At 39.9% G+C, this 21815-nt stretch overlaps 2 protein-coding genes and 2 non-coding genes across 6 annotated transcripts; 2 read left to right on the forward strand and 2 right to left on the reverse strand.

The window, feature by feature from the left end:
- The first annotated feature begins 720 nt into the window (after window positions 1-720).
- On the forward strand, window positions 721-6530 carry stac3 (SH3 and cysteine rich domain 3). Of its 2 annotated transcripts, none has more exons than XM_071203627.1 (13): window positions 721-1050; window positions 1834-1879; window positions 2069-2147; window positions 3093-3246; window positions 3369-3466; window positions 3550-3610; window positions 3682-3779; window positions 3912-3981; window positions 4905-4954; window positions 5053-5135; window positions 5275-5326; window positions 5466-5516; window positions 5965-6530. In XM_071203627.1, exons 2-13 carry the CDS (start codon window positions 1872-1874, stop codon window positions 6070-6072), a joined length of 912 nt encoding a protein of 303 aa, XP_071059728.1. In that variant the 5' UTR covers window positions 721-1050; window positions 1834-1871; the 3' UTR covers window positions 6073-6530. The 2 variants fall into 2 exon arrangements, with proteins under 2 accessions (XP_071059728.1, XP_033943485.1); XM_034087594.2 differs by having other exon boundaries at window positions 723-1050; window positions 5466-5603; window positions 5965-6527.
- Window positions 6531-7014: 484 nt separating this feature from the next.
- Window positions 7015-7128, reverse strand: LOC117450192 (U5 spliceosomal RNA). The gene has a single exon (XR_004552569.1). It is a non-coding gene; the product is annotated as a U5 spliceosomal RNA (small nuclear RNA).
- A 503-nt stretch (window positions 7129-7631) lies between these two features.
- Window positions 7632-7745, reverse strand: LOC117450184 (U5 spliceosomal RNA). Its single transcript, XR_004552564.1, has one exon. It is a non-coding gene; the product is annotated as a U5 spliceosomal RNA (small nuclear RNA).
- Window positions 7746-9019: 1274 nt separating this feature from the next.
- LOC117450021 (neurexophilin-2-like) lies at window positions 9020-21523 on the forward strand. Of its 2 annotated transcripts, XM_034087989.2 has the most exons (3): window positions 9020-9052; window positions 9371-9473; window positions 20549-21523. In XM_034087989.2, exons 1-3 carry the CDS (start codon window positions 9048-9050, stop codon window positions 21377-21379), a joined length of 939 nt encoding a protein of 312 aa, XP_033943880.2. In that variant the 5' UTR covers window positions 9020-9047; the 3' UTR covers window positions 21380-21523. The 2 variants fall into 2 exon arrangements, with proteins under 2 accessions (XP_033943880.2, XP_033943879.1); XM_034087988.1 differs by lacking the exons at window positions 9020-9052; window positions 9371-9473 and adding an exon at window positions 14389-14466.
- Window positions 21524-21815: the final 292 nt, after the last annotated feature.

Below are 21815 nucleotides of genomic sequence, written 5' to 3' on the forward strand. Positions count from 1 at the left end.
TCCTTTGCTCCAGATTGACCCTTTGAATTACAATTTGTAGCAGATAGAATGACCTCTCTGGACAGATAAGACTCCTCCTTCTATTGCATCCAATGCTTCTTCTTTCTACATAAATATTCACACAGCAGTTCTCCATTCCAATATTACTTAACTAGACAAACAACAACAACTCCTGGGAATTTAGTGCACCTTTTATAACAGGAATATTTAATTGAAAATGATGCACTTCTTTAATTGACAAGTATCATTAATTTACATAGGCTTCCATGCAACAATGCATTACGAATATTTGAGTCTTGTCTTTTAGATATTTCTTAGGGCTCAATGAGTCCAAGAGATATCTAACACCTGCATCTGCATGGGCCAACAGCTTATTTAACGCAAGACCCCTGGTTAATCTTCTCTTACCTTCAATATCATTTAAATCATTAGTTTTAAGCACATTATTTGTGGCACATTTCCATGCTCATAAAAGAAAAGTGTTTTGATACCTCCACTTAAAACCACATAATTATCAATGTGACCTAATGAAATATATTACATCTACCACAGGAATAAATACTTCAAATACAAGGCCACACACAGGTTAGTGCATTGTTCTGGGTCTCCAAAGGATGAAGTACAGTGAGCAGCATGAAGACAGAGGGCGAGAAGGTATCTGATTTCCCCTCGTCATCGGGGCTCACTCTGAAGTTCCCAGCTGTTGCAAACATTCAGCTTGACACACGAGTGCTCAGTTTAGCACACACACAAACATAGAAACACACACACACACAAAACTATAGATAAGTTCACAAACACTATGAATCACAACCCAGCCTGCAAATCACTTGGGAAAACACCTAAGGAGGTTAAAGAGGGAATAAAGAAAGGGCCCAAGTGTTGACGCAGAATCCTGAGGGCCAGAAGTGAGGCGGCTGCTTTTTAGACTCTGTGATCGTATGCGCTCCAGTCTTCGTCAGCAGGTGAAGGACCGAAGGACTCCCAGTGAGATTTACCCACACTGGATGTTGTCTTTTTTTCTCTGAGCTTCCTGCATTTTCAAAAGAGGTATGTTCCAGTTTGAAGTTTAATGTTTGAGCTTTTTTATTCAGAAAATGTGTTTTGATGAAAAAAGCAGGACAATTGATTTATTTGATTCCAGAGGCAGCAAAATGAAGCTTTAAATACTAGCTGACGATCTACTACATTCTGAATGTGTTCACTATTGATAAAGTTTGATTTTTACTGTCATACTTCCAAGAGTTTGAACTTCCTTTCCTGACTCGCACCCAGATTTAGCTGTGATGAGATTGAATTTCACAACCTTAGAATAGTTTGGGTCAAGCTGACAAGTGAACATGTAGCCTACAGTATGTGGGTCTGTGTAGACAAGAGAAAAACACCCTGGATTTAAGTGTGTTTTGTGGCTGTATGTTTCTGTGTGTGTTAATATCATTTCAACATTACAAGCACCACTCGTAATTCTGCTGTGTATATTTTTTATAAATCATTTTCTACTACAAAGGTATAAAATAAGACAAAATACAGAGCCAAAAGCCATTCAAAATATGAATTCTATAATCTGTGACTTATTTAATACAGTTGGCATATGAACATTTAAACATTTGCTCATAGCTTCTGTTATTTTACAAAACATAGAGCCATATAAATGTTGACATGAGTAAAGATACTTGTGCATGTTTGAGGATAAAGTGGAAACAGAAGTTTAGTTATTCAATAAAGTACGCAATCACTTTTTTTCAACTGTGCTGCTTCAAAAATGCAATAATTATTATATTATTTATCCACAAAGCTCTTGACATTATTTGGTTTATAATTGTGTCTTTCTAGGTGGGGGAGCAGGCGACTGACATTATCAACCAAACATCATGGACCAGTGAGTATTTTTCCTGAAATCAGTTCAATGACATCTGCAATACAACGTCATGCTTGCCAAACTGCCTTCACTTTACCCACAGGCCTCCATTTGACTGATATGCACAATCATATACTTTGTGGTCATTTTGAGTTATCAATAGGAAACTCCAATAATACATAATGAAGAATGTGTGCGTGTGTGTATCAGGGAGGAGGACAAAAACTCTTTGGATATCCATGACAACCCTCCCGCTCCTGACAACTTTGTGAGAGAGGACGGAGACACAGTGAGTGACAGAGCCCCCCCCCCCCCCCCCCCCCCCTCACTGTTAGCAGTGCCATTCTCCAGCTGGTTTAAAATAGCAACAGCTGCGACAGGAACGCAGTGCAAAGTCAATTCGAAAATTATGAGGATTCAGTTCAAGTTCTTCTGTCTTTTACACTCCGTGGGTTAAAGTGACACTGCTGGCTGACCTGTACGGGTCTATTCGTGTAGAGTTCGAAAACACTGAAAAGTAGGAGATGAACAGCAGGAGGAAAATATTGTAAAAATCACATAACATAAACAACATGTGCACATATTTAGTTAAGCACAGAGTAGTGATGGTTGAATCCAATAGAGATGCATTGGTAATCCAAGATGGCAAAATATGTGTTTTATCACAAAAAACTGTGCACATCTTCAATTATTAACTAATATATTAGACATCTTGTTAAAGTATTTATTTTTAATATTTGTATGGTATATTTTCTTCGTTTGTAAATATAAGTTTCTTGTTCATATTTTAATATTATCTTTTTTTATTGTATTGATTGTATTCTTCATTCATTCCCTTTTTTGACCCATGCGATCGATACCTGTGTTTATTGAATGTTGGCCATAAACTGAGTTTTGATCTGGATTTTTTCAAAGCAATTTGAAAATGTCTTCAAGCAGTATGACTTTTTCCGTGTCATATACTGACTGTGGACGGATCATTTGTTTTGATGGGAACATCCTTTTTTTCAAATCAATAATTTCATAGCATAAAACCAAACATGGATATCAATTGTAAAAAGTGACACAAGAGTATCACAAGTTGTCTAAAAATCTGTCGTACAAATTTGACACCTAATCACTGTCCCTTTCTGATCAAATGATTTCCTCATTCTTATTAATACTTCCCTGGATTGAAACATTGCCCTGGTGTTTATCTTTTTTGAATTACTGAGATGTTCTCTTGTGTGTCCAGGTCTACTTCATTTATGACGAGGAGGTGGAGGTTGAAGAGAAGGAGCCAGAACCTCCTCCTCCTGTCGTCCGGATCAACGACAAACCCCACAAGTTCAAGGACCACTACTGCAAAAAACCCAAGTTCTGTGACGTCTGTGCCCGCATGATAGTCTGTATGTATTAGAAATGATGTCGGAAAAACATACATACAAACATCAACGTTCAATTTCTCATACTTGTGATGTTTAATATGCCCAAATGTGATGTCTGACTGACACAATGTTTATTTTTCTAGTGAACAACAAGTTTGCTCTGAGGTGTAAAAACTGCAAGACTAACATCCACCACGCATGCCAGTCTTATGTCGAGTTCCAGAAGTGCTTTGGCAAAATTGTGAGTAAAGCGTCCTTCTCTCTGACTTCCCCTGGTATTCATGACTAGAGGGGTTGGACTCAGTGTATATTTGTCTTCTGCAGCCTCCTGGCTTCAGGAGGGCCTACAGCTCCCCGCTGTACACCAGTGACATCCCAGATCCAAGTGAGTGCACTCACAATATGTCTTAACCTGTTAACTGTTGAAATATCTAATTATGAATGTTTGCTGACCAGACAACCCAAACAGGAATGACCCGGTCTTTGACACCCTGCGGGTCGGTGTCATTATGGCAAATAAGGAACGCAAAAAGAATGAAAATGACAAAAAAAATGTAAGTGTTCAATTAATCTTTAATAAAAATGCAAAACCTTTCAAAACTATTTTGAGACATAACAGCGTTAAAACAAATACCTTTTGATATATGGGTAGGCTGCTGTCCTGATTTACAAGATTTTTCCTCTAGATGATGATGATGATGGAGGAAGAGGAAGAGGAGAACCAACAGCCCAAAGAGAATGAGGAGGGAGGAGAAGGTACAAATCAACTATTAGTACCATTAGATGGTCTCTGCAGTACTTTGCCAACAATGTGTGCATATTTATATAACCAACATGGATTTCCTTTTTTTGGAGCAGAAAAATTCTTCAAAAGTCACATTTGTATATATTCTAGTGGCCAGCTTAGTGAACCGAAATGTTGAGTATACCAAAGTTATATGTTTGAAATGTATAGTACGGGTCCCCAGAACATTTAAAGTGCCGGATGCTAACTTGCTGGGAAATTTGCGAAATAAGCACAAGTTGCGTTATGTAAACAACAATAAAAAAAAAGACTTGGAGTGATTTTGGTAGTTTTTGAGGATGCTGAATCCTTTACTGTTCTGACATTCTCTGGATTTTAACCATAAAGTGGCCATATTTGTTCTTTCTGCGGGATGATTTTGACTACAATGAGTAGTGTTGGGATTATCTACTGTGGACACATATTTTTCAAATAAACGGCCAATCTGTCCAATCCAAATGATCCAGGGTCCCCTAAATCTTCAAAATGGACCCAAAATGCATATAAATCAGCCCACAGAGAGAACAAATATGGACATTTTCTGGTTAAAAACTTCCATTTTTGATCCTAAAAACGTCAGAAATTGACTCAGCATCCTCAATCACCCCCCGAACCACTCCAAAATTGTCCAAATCAGTCTAGCCATTTTTTAAACTATTGTCCCAGGCTATGGTAATTCATGCTAATAAATGTTACAAATTAGCATCTGCAGTGTCTATGTGCAGTTTGTATAATTGTATACATGATGTTTCATGAAACTGCGTGTACTCATCATTTCTGGGTTCACAACAGGACTCTATGAGTTGACACTTGACTCGTAATAGAGAATAACATGGTAACTATTCAAATCCTGCATCATCTGGCTTTGTTGATGACTGATGTCTAATCACTGCAGGGAAGCCTGATGATAAGAAGGAGAAAGGAGAACACAAAGCAGAGGACAAGGTGGGAACAAATATCAACTAAAATGTTTCGATCTCTCAAACAGCTAAAAGTGTGTGCCTGTTCCTCCACCTGTATGACTCGATGCGTTTCGCCCACAGAGCAAGGGTACGTTCAGCCAGACTCACTTCTTCCTGGCTCTCTACCGCTTCAAGGCCATCGAGAAAGACGACCTCGACTTCCAGTACGTTTAAAACATGCACATTTTCCCAACATGAGATTAAATTGCAATTTATATCTTCTTTATTAATCATGATTTTCACCAAACTACACTGTTTTAATAATAATGTAGATGATATGTATTGTGTGTGTTTATGTATTAGCCCTGGGGATCGGATCACAGTGCTGGATGACTCCAATGAAGAGTGGTGGAGGGTGAGTTCACCTTCATCATTAGTTTGCTTTATTTAGCTGGGTTCTTTAAATGTGCCCTTTCAGTTTGTGGCAAACCAGTTTCAGTCATACCCTTGTTTCGTACTTGTTGGGTGAACTCTTCTTCTTGCTCTATTTTCAGGGAAAGATGGGGGAGAAGTCGGGCTACTTCCCCACCAACTACCTCATAAAGGTGCGTGCATCAGAGAGAGTCTTCAAGGTGTTGCGCTCCTTCGTAGGGAACAGAGAGATGGGACAAATCACACTGAAGAAAGATCAGGTAACTGCATTTAAAGGTCCCCTACTCTTTTTCAACAATATAGTATAGGCCTCAGATTTATACAAAACATGTATCTAAAGTGTTTTGGCTCGAAAAACCAAATGGATCATTGTAGCATGCTGCTTTAGCTGATTCTGGGTGTGTAGCTTTAAATGAACTGCCGAATCTCTTTATATATTTATGTTTAAAAGACATGAACAAGTCGATTTTGCATAATAGCTGTGTGTTTAGTTAAACAACATGCATTATCTCTCTGATCACACACTGTAAAAACGGAATGTGTGGAATCCTTTGTGAGGATGCGTCACGTTGAAACTGTTGCTGAGATGTTTAGTTGAACTGCTGTCACTTTGTGTTTCAGATTGTGGTGAAAAAAGGAGACGAGAAAGGCGGCTACTTGAAAGTCAGCACTGGACGCAAGCTGGGCTACTTCCCTGCTGATCTGCTGGAGGAGATCACTGTGACATAAGAAGAGCGACATGCAACGAAAGAGTCTGTAACACTTTAAACATCAGCACAGCTTGGACAGCATTAGGACGATGCTTCTGATCGTTTCTATAATGGCTCTTTTTATGCAGCAGATATGTGATGTATGTGTGCCTTTGATACCAAATGAAGCATAGGAGATTAATGAATAGTACATTGATAAGTTGGTAAGACACACTCAGGTGATGTATGGGCCTTTTGTGGAAACCATGGTAATGTAGTCAGATGCTTTAAGTGAGAAACTGCTCATTGTAGCTACTAGGAGTACTTGGACATCCTAGCATAAACAATAAATCAATAATACTGTTATAAAAATCACCTTTAACATTACTGCTAATGAACCAATCACATGGCTTGATTAGGCATAATATATGAATCAAATATTTTGCTATGTATTAATGTATCTGTCTAATACATATTTGAATGATAATTATTATTGTCTGATCATATCTATGACTTGACTGGTAACATTTACACAGATTCTTATTGCAACTTGAAGCCTGTTATTCATTCCAAACGCACATACAGCTTTCCATTCAGTGTCTGTTGAATTCCAACACAGCGAAATGTTGTCAGTAGAATAGAGAAAAGTAGAATAACATTTAAAAAAAAAAACATTTTACTCAAACATACCTATAAATAGTAAAAACCAGAGAAGCTGATAATGTGTTCAGAACTGGAGCTTGACAATAATATATTATTTTAGTTTGGGTTTATCTTGATGGGTGCGCCCTCATGTGGTCACATAGACCAACTGATTCATTCACTTTTAGGCTGTTCTACTTGAAGGAAATGCAGTACAATCAGGTGCAGGTATTAACAACAGGAAATGGCAAGAAATGATGTGCGAATGATTGAATTGATACTAAAGTAATCCAAAATGATGGAAGGTTTGCGCAAAGTTTGATTTTTCACAGTATCAGGAAGCCCCACAAATGCAGGGCATCAAAAAATTGTTTGAAACTCTTATTGTTCCTCTCCACGGAAATCTTTAGTAAAAGGCGAAAGATTTATGCGCTCTGAAGAGAAACTAGAGTGTATTACTCTCTCAGTGCTGGAGTGACCTTCTTGTATCTCCGCCTTATGATCCTCACTTAGGCTTCAAATTTCAAGTAAGACTTAAAAGATAGTGTTTAATTATTCAATTAATATTCACAAATACAAAACTGTATGTGAAAGAAGAGCTCTCATAATTGCACAGAAAAACCGTGGATAAGAGATTCAATGTAACAAGTTTGGTCTGTTGCAGAAACGGGCGCGATGCATTGTGGGAATATGGCGCCCCTGTTGAGAAAAAACAGTAACAAAATAATAAAAAGTGTAAGAGTGAATGCAAACCTATGATGCAAACACATACAATCGATACTTAAGAATATATATATATATGACATTTTGTGGAGTCATATAATGCTAATGACAGATGTATGAAGACAACTTGTGTTGTGTTCGATTTCTTTTCATGTAAACTCCCTGGGACTTGACGGGTTGTATGAATCTCTCTGAGAGGACAAGAATTTCGATTTATATTTCACAAAGAGAGGAAGCCCCACATACGCAGGGCATCAAAAAATTTGTTGAAACTCTTATTGTTCCTCTCCACGGAAATCTTTAGTAAAAGGCGAAAGATTTATGCGCTCTGAAGAGAAACAAGAGTGTACTGAAGATGCACAGAGTGAGCACCGTACCCTATTCCCAGCGTTAATACCCTCACTTACGGTTCAGTATAAAAATGTGCCATTTTTTAAATAAACATTCAAGTTAAACCGCCTGGCATTAAAACACCAAAGACTCACTCCCAAAATAACGTTAGACCTGATAGATACATGTAGATAATTATACATTTAGAACTATCTGTCACGCCTGCGCTAAGCATTGTGGGAATATGGCGGTCTTGACAGCATCTTCTGTTGTTTCTTCGTTCCTAGATCAAACTCTTCTTTCTCCTTTCACTTAACAATGATGATACTGTTGATAAAATGATCATGAGAAATGTTTTCACCAGTAAAAGCTTAAGTGTTACTATTATGAATGTAAAAACTGAGCCATTATGCTTACAACCATCTGCTCATGCGCAAACCCAACAGAGATGTTATATATGTCAAGAGAGTAACTCAACGGTTTCTGTCCATTCGTATTGGGAATACATATAAGTAACTATTTCTAGCCAGGTGCAAACTTTAAGAGAGCACAGTTCGACACATTTTTGTTTGGACAACAATTCCTGTATGTTTGGAGTTTTTATTTCTTTTTTGGTCAAAATTGTATTTGTAACCAACGGAACGAGGACAGGAGCACTATTATACCTACTATGGCAGAGCAACAGACACATACTCTGTGCGTTTTGATTATCTGATCGAGATATTAATAGGCCTACATTGTGTCATGGCTGGATTTTCCAAATGCGGCCAACCATTCATCATAAAACCAACACTCATCATAAAAGCCATTCAAAAACAAGGTTTTATGACTGTAATGACAATTTCCTGTTCCTATGTCCTATATATGTTTGCCATTAGCTACTTCACAGAAGGGCTGAAGAGTGATCCAGACGCAGATACATAGAGATGACTTTCCGGTCCTTTGTTGCAGTTTATAATGAGGTTTATTCAGCGTTTACATACCAGGGTTTAATTGTACAGTTTTAGTTGTTGTGATGAGCATCTGCCGGGCTGGTGGAATCGGTATGCTCTCTAGTCTCTTCCTTCTGTGGCCGTTTCTCGATTCAGGCCGTATCTACCATTGAGGTCACCGAGGTCCGGACCTCGGTAATATTTTCCAAGCTGTGTATAACAAAACTTGTGAAATAATTGCACTAAACGGGGTTATTTGTAGTACTTCCATTTACTGACGATGGGGGCGCTGCATAACTATGTAGCCTCTGTTAAAGCAAACAGAAGAAGACGACATGTATCAACAAACCACTGCAGCCCGGACTTGAACTGGAGCGGCGGAGGATTGATGAGGTATTTAGAGATCTGAGTCCAGCGGGCTGCTTGTGTTTCTGTTCATCAGGACATCTTATGACCAGCAGATCCTGTGTGAACGCTCTACGTTAGTCAGTGGACGTCCGACAACATGCACACTAACTGATATTGCAGCTATAGGCTATACTTTGGTTTAAATTCCGTGAATAAACTAGCTCGAGAGCTACAGTTAATTACATTCATCCAATGTCAGAAGGATTACCTTTTAACAAACGTTGTAATGCTTTTCTTTCATTTCAATTTGAGTAAAACATTGAAGATATAACATTGTATTGTTTTCTTTTTACACTGACTCAGATATAATGAAAAGACTACGTCAGTCGAAGCTGAGCTTTGGTATGGAAGAGACAGGACAGGCAGAGAGAAAGAGAAAGTGATGGAAGTCAGGGAAGAACTGCAGGTACAGTCACACAAAAGAATGTAGGCTTAATAACCCCATTTATCTATCTATTTATCTATAACAATAGTCTTCATTTACAATAGGCATAATTTTAAAACAACATACATCTATTGCAGTTATGATTTCATAATAAAACACCATTTGCTTACATCTTTGTTCTCTTTTGAGAATCAAACAAAACAGATTTTAAAAAAAAAATACAAACAAACAAGTGAAATGAACTAAATCAATCAATCAATGTTTATTTATAGCCCAATAACACAAATGTTACATTTGTCTCAGTGGACTTCACAGTTTGTACAGAATATCAGTATGACAATACGACACCCTCTGTCCTTAGACCCTCACATCGTACAAGGAAACACTTCCGGAGAAAACCCACAGTTTAAATGGCTGAATTGCTTTTAATTCACTGGCAGGAGGGACAAGTGAGGAGGAGCAAAAAGTGAACAACGAGGGAGAGATTGAACAAAGAGAAAGAGTAGAGGACAGAGAGAGTAATGAACAGGAAGAAGACAGAGAGACTAAAGAAGATGGAAGAGAGGGTGCAGGTCCTTCTGCATGTCCAGATCATTAATAGTAACAATCAACTGATTCTTATGTATTACACTTTCAAAAATAATTTATGCTGCATCCACTGACATGGTTTGAAATCAATATAGTATCCAATGTGTGACCCCCCACAGGACTTAAAAAGCACCTAACTAGATCATGAAAATCCCAAAAATCTTGGGGTTATCCCCCGAACCCCCCTAACATGTTTGGACCTCGGTATTTAGAAAATTCTGGATACGGCCCTGGGGGTACGCAGCTTACACGGTCCACGGAGGACCCAGCCCACGTAGACCGGGTAGGCTGGTACCGAGCGGCCTACGAAATGAGACGGTCTAGCCTACGGAGGGCTTCGTATTTACGTCACGTGATACGCGCTGTTCGGTTGCGCTGCTCCAGCAGCCTGCTAGCAAATTCTAACTCAGCTGAAAAGGATCCAGAAACTTTACTTTTACATTTTTTTGGAGATCACTGTCGGCGATGAATTAAAGAGGACCATGGCCAGGTAAATACGATGAAGCTGTTCCTTTAGCCCCCATGTGTTACATTAGTAAGTTAACAAGTAAATTATATATAGCTGATGTAATTTAAGCATTATTTCATATTTAAAATAAGTCTTAATTTGTCTGTACTAATAAAACAATGTTTTTTTTAAATGAACAAAAGCATGTTGTATAGATTGATTGTCAACAATAGCAGTGTTCTAATCTTAATAGCTGTGATTATAACAGTGTATATTCTCCTTCTTCCCCTAAACCTGCCCAGATGATGTCCCACTGACACCAGGTCAGCACCTCCAGGTCCAGCAGCACCGTGACCCCCGCTCTGCTGAAATACACAATTAAACATTTTCTATGACCTTTTTTTTGTATTATTAAAATTAAACTGAAGACAGTTTAATGACCTAGAGATACCCTATTATTCCACTGCATATGTACACATGTTGTATATAATGGTTACAACCTCAGTAAATGAAATAAACAATATGTTTAACAATTACAATTTAATATTGTATTTTCATCTTATCACAAAGTAGAGGTAAGAATATATCCATCCTCTCTCTGCAGCTTCATGTCTTCTATTATTATAACTTTCATCATTGAGACAGATGAAATCAATCATGTTATTTAACATCACCAGCAGTAACACAAATATCAGCAAAAGTGTGTTTATGGAGTTGTTTATTTGTATTGTATGTGCAGCAAGTATATAGAAGCAGCTGTTTGGGGAATCAGACAGACTCAAGCTATAATAGTTAAATATCTATTAAAAGAAAGGACACATACAAAATCAAATTCTGAAAGTAAGACACAAGTCTGTAGGACGGCAGTAAGCAGAGGTCTGGGTGGACGATGCTCCTGATCGCCATTTTGCTTTCTCCAGCACCTCGGGGGTCCAGGTGGATGGCAGCTCTGTCCTGATGATCCGCTGTGCACTTTTCAGATTAGGGGTCCTTCTCCAGCAGATCCATTTCTCCAGAATTGTCCTAATTACAGAGAAAAACAAGAGATAAATAAAAAAGTGAATTAATCATATTAGACTAACTCTCAGCATTTCAGACAAACAATCCCTAAAGGATCATTTAAAATGATGTACTGTTCTGGTTTTTTAAAAACTAAAGAGATGAAATGACAGTCACACCTGCATCCCTTTGACAGCACGGCACAAACTAACATTCAGAAAAAGGCTGCTGTCTATTTGTGATTGTCTTATTATTATTATGGGATCAGGATAAATTAAATACACTTTAACCTAAATAAAAGATGATCAAATCTGGTGGAAATATTGAAAATAGGCTTTTTTTTTGCTCTACCTCAAAGCAGCATGAGCTGAATAAAAAGGTTGTCATGTTGTCACAAAGTTTAATAAACAGTAAAACATTGGAACATGTTAGAGAAATAAATAAAGCTAACAGCAGCTACACGTCAGGGTAGCGTTTTATAAATCCCACCGTACTTTAGGCTATATCGGTCTAAATGTTTTCACTTTGGTCTATTTATGTAATATAAAGTATAACTTATCTATAACAGAGCCAAGATCTCTGTATGACTTTAGTAAACTTCTAAATTGAATAAAAAACAAGTGTAAACAACAGTGCAGTACGTCCTGCTGGCTAGTTAGCGTCACATATGTATCCGTATTATTTAACGAAAATGTACGTTTTAATGCCCCTTGGGTTTGACGTGTGTGACGTTAGTTCCCTGCGCGCATTGCACCCTGGGATATGGTAGGCCGCGGAGTGTACATCAGATGTATCCTTCAAATTGGGGAAAAGTAGGCTGCATTCGTGGGCCACATTCGGAGGAGTCTCGTCTTTTTTAGAAATTGGTCTACGAATGCACCCTTCGAAGTATGCAACCCCTGAATTGAGACACGGCCTGTGTCCTCCTCTCTTCGATCCCTATGACCTCTTTATATACACCCGGTGCAGCTAAACCCCGCCACCAAGTGTTCAAAAATAATATTGCACTATACGTATAACTTAAATAAACGGACACACCAACAACACCCATAAAATGGCTCCTACAATGACTATGTTAATCCCTGTGTAAAAGTGGCAATGTCTTCAGTAAAACTGCCAGCACTATTAACACTGCTTTGCGAATCAAAAGATAGGCTACATCTAATACCCTGTATAGTAGAGAGCAGACATTACCGGTTTGAAGAGATGTCCAAGTCTCCAACTCTTCTGATGGCTGGCACAAAAACATTGCTTGAAATAATAAAATAAAAAAAGTATTCAATGTGTGTCTCCACTCCATTAACACAATCAAATATGACTGCTTGTTCAATTACGCACATCATTTCCGGTGACACATGCAGTTTAATCTATTTAATAACATATTTGAATTGTTTTATTTTAGACAGCATAATTATTACATCAGACATGTCTTCCAAATACAATGTTATACACACACGAGCCTCGGTTATTATAGTCTACACATTATCATGCGAATTCATGCTATTTTTAAATGTTGAGGGAAGCATGACCTTTAATTGGTTTCTGTGTTTGCCTCTGATTCTTCATTAAAGGCAACTTGACTGCTTGGTTAGCTTCTTGCAGTGATGTGTTGGCTTACAATTCCGCTGATAGGCTGAGTAGTGGCAGAGTCTCAGCAGACTTGTCAGTAATTTTTATTTCCCGGTGAGAGCCCTTGTCATTTTGTCAGCCTCTCCGTGGCGGCTGTATGCAGGGACAGCGGGGAGGCTGTCAAACTGTGCCCGTCTGACAGCGCCTTTCCCCGGGTTGATGAGACATAATAAGGGCCGGCCAGGTGATGAAAATGAGCAGGGAGGGCAAGTGTGTGTGTGTGTGTGCGTGCGTGCGTGCGTGCGTGTGTGTGTGTGTGTGTGTGTGTGTGTGTGTGTGTGTGTGTGTGTGTGTGTGTGTGTGTGTGAGTGAGTGAGTGAGAGAGAGAGTGTGTGTGTGTGTGTGTGTGTGTGTGTGTGTGTGTGTGTGTGTGTGTGTGTGTGTGTGTGTGTGTGTGTGTGTGTGTGTGTGTGTGTGTGTGTGTGTGAGAGAAATACTTTTCAATGCATCGTTTCTCATCATTTCTATTACAAAATTATGACCAATTAGAAAGATTTCTCCTTGATTAATGCGTGTGTGTGTGTGTGTGTGTGTGTGTGTGTGTGTGTGTGTGTGTGTGTGTGTGTGTGTGTGTGTGTGTGTGTGTGTGAGTGAGAGAGTGTGTGTGTGTGTGTGTGTGTGTGTGTGTGTGTGTGTGTATGTGTGTGAGTGTGTGTGTGTGTGTGTGTGTGTGTGTGTGTGTGTGTGTGTGTGTGTGTGTGTGTGTGTGTGTGTGTGTGTGTGTGTGTGTGTGTGTGTGAGTGAGAGAGAGAGTGTGTGTGTGTGTGTGTGTGTGTGTGTGTGTGTGTGTGTGTGTGTGTGTGTGTGTGTGTGTGTGTGTGAGTGAGAGAAATACTTTTCAATGCATCGTTTCTCATCATTTCTATTACAAAATTATGACCAATTAGAAAGATTTCTCCTTGATTAATGTGTGTGTGTGTGTGTGTGTGTGTGTGTGTGTGTGTGTGAGTGTGTGTGTGTGTGTGTGAGTGAGAGAGAGAGAGTGTGTGTGTGTGTGTGTGTGTGTGGTGTGTGTGTGTGTGTGTGTGTGTGTGTGTGTGTGTGTGTGTGTGTGTGTGTGTGTGTGTGTGTGTGTGTGTGTGTGTGTGTGTGTGTGTGTGTGTGTGTGTGTGTGTGTGGGAGGGGGGGTTCATTCACTCGAGGATTTTTGTGTCTCACTCATGGTCTCACTGCAGAGGGTCTCCTTTACCTTTGCAGTGCGTGTACAGCTTGAAGTCAGTGAACAGCACCTGTGCTGCCGGCACATTGTCTCAGAGACGCTCCGCTCTGCGCATGGAGGCACGCTGCTGCAACATGAGAGCGCTGTGTTTGAACTTTGCCATCACCTGTCTGTGGCTGCTCCATTCTTCGGTGAGTCAAATCCTCCTATAAAGTTGTGTGGCTCAATTAAAAATGCGAGGTGCTTTTGTATTTTCAGCAGATTAAATTAATCAGATTACCAATGGAGTCCTGTTCTGTTGCTGCTCATCTCATGGCAGCATTGGTGCACTGAGTGTTTTTTGAATAGTGGATTAGTTGGTATTGTGTAATTGAACCCATAAATAATCAAGCAGCATCAATCATTTCTTATACATTTGAAACTGTTCTGTTTAAAAAGATGATAATAAAATCAAGTTTTATGATGGTATGTATTTATGCTAATATTGGTTAAGAGAGACAGTACTCTTATTGATCTTATCTGAAGAAGTTGACTGAGATGTTTTGACTATCTTGAGACTGCTCTTTGATTTTACTTGGACTTTTGAAAATGTTTCACTGAAAGTTAGCAGCTTGCTGTTTTTAATTCAATGAGTGAAATGTGCACGAGTCTCCTGTTGCCCTTTGTTTTGCTATTCAGACTCAGTATCTGAAACACTGCCTTGGGATCATATAGTTGACACTTTTATTTGACGGTGAAGCTCAGCTAAAACGTTTCTTATTGTTCCTTTCTCAAAATGGTAATTTATTCCAGTCTCGTGGTCTGTAATTCTCTTACAGGCATCATTGTAATTTATTCGTCTCCCCCGTCTTTAATTTAACTGCCTTCACTTTGCTGCATGAGCAGTGGACTGCAGCTCTGTATACATTAACAGTGAAGCTGTCATGTGAATACCTCCAAGCAGCTCATGCTGTGCTTTATTCATTGAACTAAATGATTGTGCAGCCTTTGTCACTTTGGACAAGTTAATTTCAGCCTAAAGGCTTAAGAAGGACAAGATTCAGGTTTTTGTTCATCTGTTACTGACACAATAAGGACCTTTGTGTTCTTTAGACAAACTGCTGCTCTCAGGTTCCTCGGTGTGTGTGCCTCTGCAGGTGAATTTGCACAAGAGTTGTGTGTGCATCCACTCCACCACAGTTGCTCAGTGGCAGTGGCTGTGCTGGCATCTTGACACAGAGCCAATGACACGGCTGTCACACAGAGGGTTCCAATTAGAGTAAGAACAGCACATAGCTGGAGATTTGGTCCTGAAACAGAAAGCACTGCTGGAGCTTGTTGTGTTACAGGAGAAGTCAGAGATTGGCACACAGGCCTGGGCTGGTTAGGGGTGATGTGACTCCCATGAGAAATAATGATATCCTAGGAGCTGTTTATTCAGAAATGTGTGGGGAGAAACACTTTAAAGCTCCATCAGCCTTTAATATATTATCCTAAAATGGAATTAAAGTCCTAAACAACAAGAGTGCACATGTCTCGCCCAATTATGATCCACACCTCCACTTAAAAATGGAAGTGTTTAATGAGTGAACAGTTCTGACACTTGGATGCACTTGATAAGTTATTACTAGTAAAAACACTTAACATTGGAATTGTACGATTGTGCCTCACACTTTCACCTTTTCACTGTGTGGTGATTCTAAGATATATCAATCATTAATATTTATTGGGATTTGAGCATTTTAATATAGACAGCAGCAGTTTGGCTGCCTGCCTCACTTTTCCACAGTCCTCTTCCTCTTCTTTTATATTTAATACGCATGTGCTATTTTTTCACTTTGAGGGACAGTCAGTGGGAGTTAAGCATGGCTCTGTGTTTTACTGAAGCACTCTGCTCTCTAGGAGTTATGGAAAACAAATGATTACTGATATCAAAAAACAAACAACAACAATTAACACTGACTACTGTCTGTTTTTTGTATGAAAATAGGAGGGAAGAAGAAAAAGGAGAATGTTTATGAATAAAACACGGTGAATCCAGGTGAAAATCTTGATCCCTTATTCATTTCAAGGAGTCCAAATCAATGTCACAGGGTTTACTGGGATATGACGTGAAAGGCGAAAGGGAGGAAGAGGGATTTTGAGATGAATGAGTTCAGCACAGAGGGAGCTGAGTATGAAGAAGATGCTGCTTCAGACTCTCCAAAAGAGAATCACTTCCACAGTTCCTCTCTCTCTCAAACATATTGATTATTAAGCTGGTAGATTCAGTTTATCATCAAGGTGGCATTGAAAGGAGGCTGAGAGGGAGAGTGAGAGGGAGGACAGTCAAATTAAAATGTGTTATTAGCAATGTGTGACTGTGTGTGTGCTCTTGTAAGTCCTTGCCTGAAGGAGCTGACCTATTGATCAGAGGCAATTTCAACTTGTTTTCATTCAGAGGACATCATAGCATAATTATTTGTAATCGATTATCTGCAACCTTGTGATGTAAATACAGTGAAACTGTCCTTCATTTGCGATCATACTGCTGGCCTCTTTCTCCTCCCTCCTTATTGTGACCGCCTACACAAAACACATCCTGTGAGATTGCATTTACTGTATTCAGTTTAAAGGTATCATGCAAAATGCACTTTTTGGTGTCTTTTATACATAAATGTGTGTCCCCCGGTGTGTCAGGGAACTCACAAAGTGTCAGAAAATCAGAAAGTCTCTTTTCCTCCGTACCCAAATCTCTAAAAACGGGGGTACAACGGAGCTGATCCAGATTTGCTGCCAATATGACGCAATATCGCTTTACGCCAACGGCCCTATCAGAAACGTTGCTATCAGATAGAATGTGCAATGTGTTATGGACGTAAGATGGCCTTTGTTTACTTTAGCAAGCATTGCTAACACTCAGAGCTAACGTTGCACTGGAAAAAAGGAACTCACCTTGTCGTAAAACCGCAAGAGAGAAAGCATTTGAGCTCCTGTTTCATAAATAATCCTTGATTTGGTTTTGAACATAATATGGTGTTTAATCACGGCAGCGTTTAGCCGAGTATCTGGGTAGAATTGTCCTGTGTGAGCTCTCCTTTTATTTATTCATTTTAAAGCTACGGACCCAGAATCAGCACTCCTCTAAAAGTGTTTTGTTTTGATGACCTATCAGGTACGCAAAGGCGCGTAGTGACACAAGTGACGTTACGCATTTCAGATTCTCGCCGCGCATGCGTACCTGCGTACCTGCGTACCAGTTATGTGCACCCCTGGTTATGAGGCATGGCGAGAATGGGTGATCTGTTTGGTATTTTGAGCAAAACACTTCATAGACATGTATTTATATTAGGGCTGTCAAACGATTACAATTTTTAATCAGATTAATCACAGCTTAAAAATTAATTAATCATGATTAATCACCATTCGAACTATGTCCAAAATATGCCATTTATTTATGTATATTGTTGTGGGAATAGAAAGATAAATGAAAGAAGGCGGATATATCAATTTAACATACAGTATCTATGTTTATTATAAAAAAATTCTGCATGTCAAAATGAAAGACAACCCACACACCTATCAATCATCAAACCGTGGGGTCTTAATTCATTACGTGTTGATTTCTATCAACGGGGGAGTACTTCAGGAAAGTCGACAGAGGGGGGGGGGGGCTAGTGGAGTACTACAGCAAGAGTACTACAGCAAGAGTATTCTCCGTCGGGACTTCCTGCAACAACACCACGCCGTTACCAAAGATGTTCTATTGAGAAGACGATCACTACGTGACAAAAGTTTTCAAAACCGTGGCGACTGAAATCAATCTTACTAACTGCTGTCTGTGCAATTTACTCCGCGCGAGTTGGCAGACTTTATTTTGCTTACTTTAACATCATTTTTCATGGTGGGGCTAAGCCATTTCTTGGTATGGGTGTTTTAAAGAAATTGCCCAAGGTACGTTGTTTTTTTCTTTTCGACATGTCAGCAGCAGCAACAATGCCTGGTAAACATGCAGTGCTTACTAAACGAGCTTGTGAGTGAGTGGTTAGTGGGTTGCGGGCAGCGTGCACGGTGCAAGCAGGCGACACTTTTTTCATGAATCATAAACTCTAAATATAATTTTATTTCACTTATTTTACACCTTTGAAAAAAAAAAACATGCCCAAAATAGAATTTATTTGGTCATCATATCAGTATTTTAGAGAGCTCCCCCCAAATTTCACAAACCATGTTCCCAGGGGAGCTCATGTCACCACTAGGGGAGCTATAGCTCCCCCTGCTCCCCTCCAGTTCGCACCCTGCTGGTGCTGCCACTGGTGGCACGTATGAGGCGGGCCATTCTGCACATGCGTTAAATGCGTTAAATATGTTAACGCAATTAATCAGGGTTGCCAACTTTGGGTACCTGGCTGGAGTGAGATTTTGATATCATGGGTTGAATTACACATGCGCACTAAATGACTGCTATCGTGTCAGCAGCGGGACCTTAGCATATATATATATAGGATATTGTAGTGCCGAGAGATATGGAGTCAGAGGCGGTGCATCGAAGGTGCAAAAGGGAACTTTAATCACAAGCTGCAAAGGACATGTTGTCGGGTCGCAGCCCGGGTCGACAAGAGACAGAGGCAAGAGGGCACACCTATTTATAGGTAACCCATAACATGTCCGTGTGGGAACAATAACCGCAACTGTAGTTCCAGGTTTGAATTATGACCCAGTGGTTAAATAGGTGGTCACCACAATATATATACAATATATACAAATACACAAAATTGGACACAGACTATAAAGGGCACACAGTTTCATTCACTAATGAAAGTCAAACACATGTTTGTTTCCACTGTTTTATTGTGTGCATAGGCCTGTCGTGATAAGCAATTAGTTGACTTATATAGTACGATAAATAAAAATGAACTCGATAAATTTACATTTACATGAGGATGTGACTAGCAGTTCGAAAGGATGTACTTCAATTATTATTATATATTATCATTATGTCAGGGGTCTAAAATGGTCATACAACGGTGCCGACAATATTATTGTTTATCGCAATAATTTCCTGGAAAATGTATCCAACAAAATTAATTATCGTGAGAGGCCTGTACATGAAACACACACACAAACAAATCTACAGACTTACTCCAAACTGCCAAACATATTAATTAACACACTCTATTTTGGCCTAGTAGAACAATAAGCAGCAGACTTTTACTTTTTTATCATTTCTACTGGATCTTAGATCTGCGCTTGCGCAATACGGGTCGGCAGTTGCCAGAGAGTATTTTTGTTGGGTAATCTATGGTAGGGCTAACCCATGCAGTGGTGGGGTGAAGTCAGTATTTGCAATGTAATTACATACACGCTCCCTCTTGACAGTGAAACGCCACGCGTGAGGTTTAGATTATTTCCCTGTCTCAATCCAAATTGAACTGTATGAAATAAAAAGGCACATTTGTCTTGTAGTGAATAAAAAGGGCGACCTGGAGCCAATCCTGCAATTTCCCCACAGGTGAAAGAGTTGACATGCTGAAAGCCCAACCCCTGTAGGGGGGTCTGGGGGGATTCTCCCCAAGGAGATTTTTTGAAATACTAACATAAAATACACATTCTGGTACTCTCTTGAGAAGAAAAATAAATACATCTATTACTACACGACATATTTAAACAAATGAATGCCATTTTAGTTTTGTGTTACTTTGTTCTGAAAGCTGAACCTGCTGCTCCTCACAGAGAGAAGAGGGAAGAAGCTGTGTTCATTACTTTACATTGTGGATAAGGGTTGATAGCCCCCATTGTTCTGTGTGTCAACATGAAAGACAGCCCACACACCTATCAATCATCAAACCGTGGGGTCTTATTTCATTACGTGTTGATTTCTATCAACACGTAATGTTGTATCGATGTATAGATGTATTACAGCAAAAGTATTCTCCGTCGGGACTTCCTGCAACAACACCACGCCGTTATCTTGATTCTGATTGGCCAGAAGACATTATCAAAGATGTTCTATTGAGAAGACGATCACTACCTGACAAAAGTTTTCAAAACCGTTTATAGTCTTCGGTATTCTTGTTTTTGGCGTGAGAATAGTTTGGGCAGAGTGAGAGCGTGAGATTGAGGGTGAAAGCGTGTGTCACATGCCAGATGCGTGAGAGTTGGCAACCCTGAATTAATTCAAAAAATTAATTACCGCCGTTAACGCGATAATTTTGACAGCACTAATTTATATATCTGAGACCTATAATATATGCCTGGAAATAGTATAATAGGAGACCTTTAAGCTCACCTTAATTTCCCATTTGTTATCCACAGGTCCAAGAAACCGCCCCGCCCTTGGAGTTCCAGAGCCAACAATGGAGAGAAGAGGAAAGAGAAGCAGGAGACGCACTGGGAGCTGCTTTGAAAGTCAAAGACCTACAGATCATCTCCACCAAACAGAAAACTGCAGCTCACGGCACTCTGGGTCCGTATGGATGGCCTCAGAACTTTTCCCAGGCCCTGGATCAGTATCTGTACCGACCTCCTCCTAAATCCAAACCTCCCGCCAAAACTCCCACAAAGGCCAAGAAGATCCTGGGCTGGGGAGATTTTTACTTCAATGTGAAAACGGTGAAGTTCAGCCTCCTGGTGACGGGGAAAATCGTGGACCACATCAACGGCACGTTCAGCGTCTACTTCCGCCACAACTCGTCTCGTCTGGGGAACATATCCGTGAGCATCGTCCCGCCCTCCAAAGCTGTGGGATGGGAGGTTTTGGATCCAGCAGCTGAGGGTGTTCCCACCAAAACCCAAGTCCTGGTTCCAGATCTGACGTCCCAGCTCCAGAGCCTGCCCCAGTCCACCAGCTCTCCTCCTCCAGAGCAGCAGAAGCAGCAGCCGGACGTGGTGATGGTGACCGAGCTCAACTGCAGGATCGAGTACCAGAGAACCAACCGGTCCAAGAAGACCAAGCCCTGCCAGTACGACCCCGGGCAGACCTGCTACTCAGAAAACACGCAGTCCCAGGCGGCCTGGATCTGCGCCAAACCCTTTAAGGTCATATGCATCTTCATCGCCTTCACCGGCACCGACTACAGGCTGGTGCAGAAGGTCTGCCCGGACCACAACTTCCAGACGGCGCAGAACCAGCAGCACTTCGGATAATGGTTTCTCAGAAATAACACACTGACTTTTCATCTGTCTTTTTTTAAATCATGTGTTTAGTTTTGAAATTATAGGTTTGAGATTGACTGTTTCTACTGTATATACACTGTCAGTGTGTGCAGCTTGGACCTTATTTTTGTTTTAATGACATTTATATATAAGCTTTGTGTTGTCTAAGCATCTACAGAGAGCTCCACATTGTCTTAAAAAAGCAGCCACTTGATCCACGGTATCACTTGTTGTGTACTTGTTTTGTATATATGCCTACAAAATGTATATATGCGTTTATAAGACTTGAAATCTATAACTTGATTATCATTATTTGGAAACAATGGGATTTCTTAGATCATTGATACAAAAAAGAACTTAAGAGATAGAATTGGGTAGTTTTTGAAATGAGATAATTGTCTTTTACTATAGTCAGTGCATTCATTGC

Source organism: Pseudochaenichthys georgianus, chromosome 7 (genome assembly GCF_902827115.2).
Source record: "Pseudochaenichthys georgianus chromosome 7, fPseGeo1.2, whole genome shotgun sequence".
NCBI classification, from domain to species: domain Eukaryota; kingdom Metazoa; phylum Chordata; class Actinopteri; order Perciformes; family Channichthyidae; genus Pseudochaenichthys; species Pseudochaenichthys georgianus.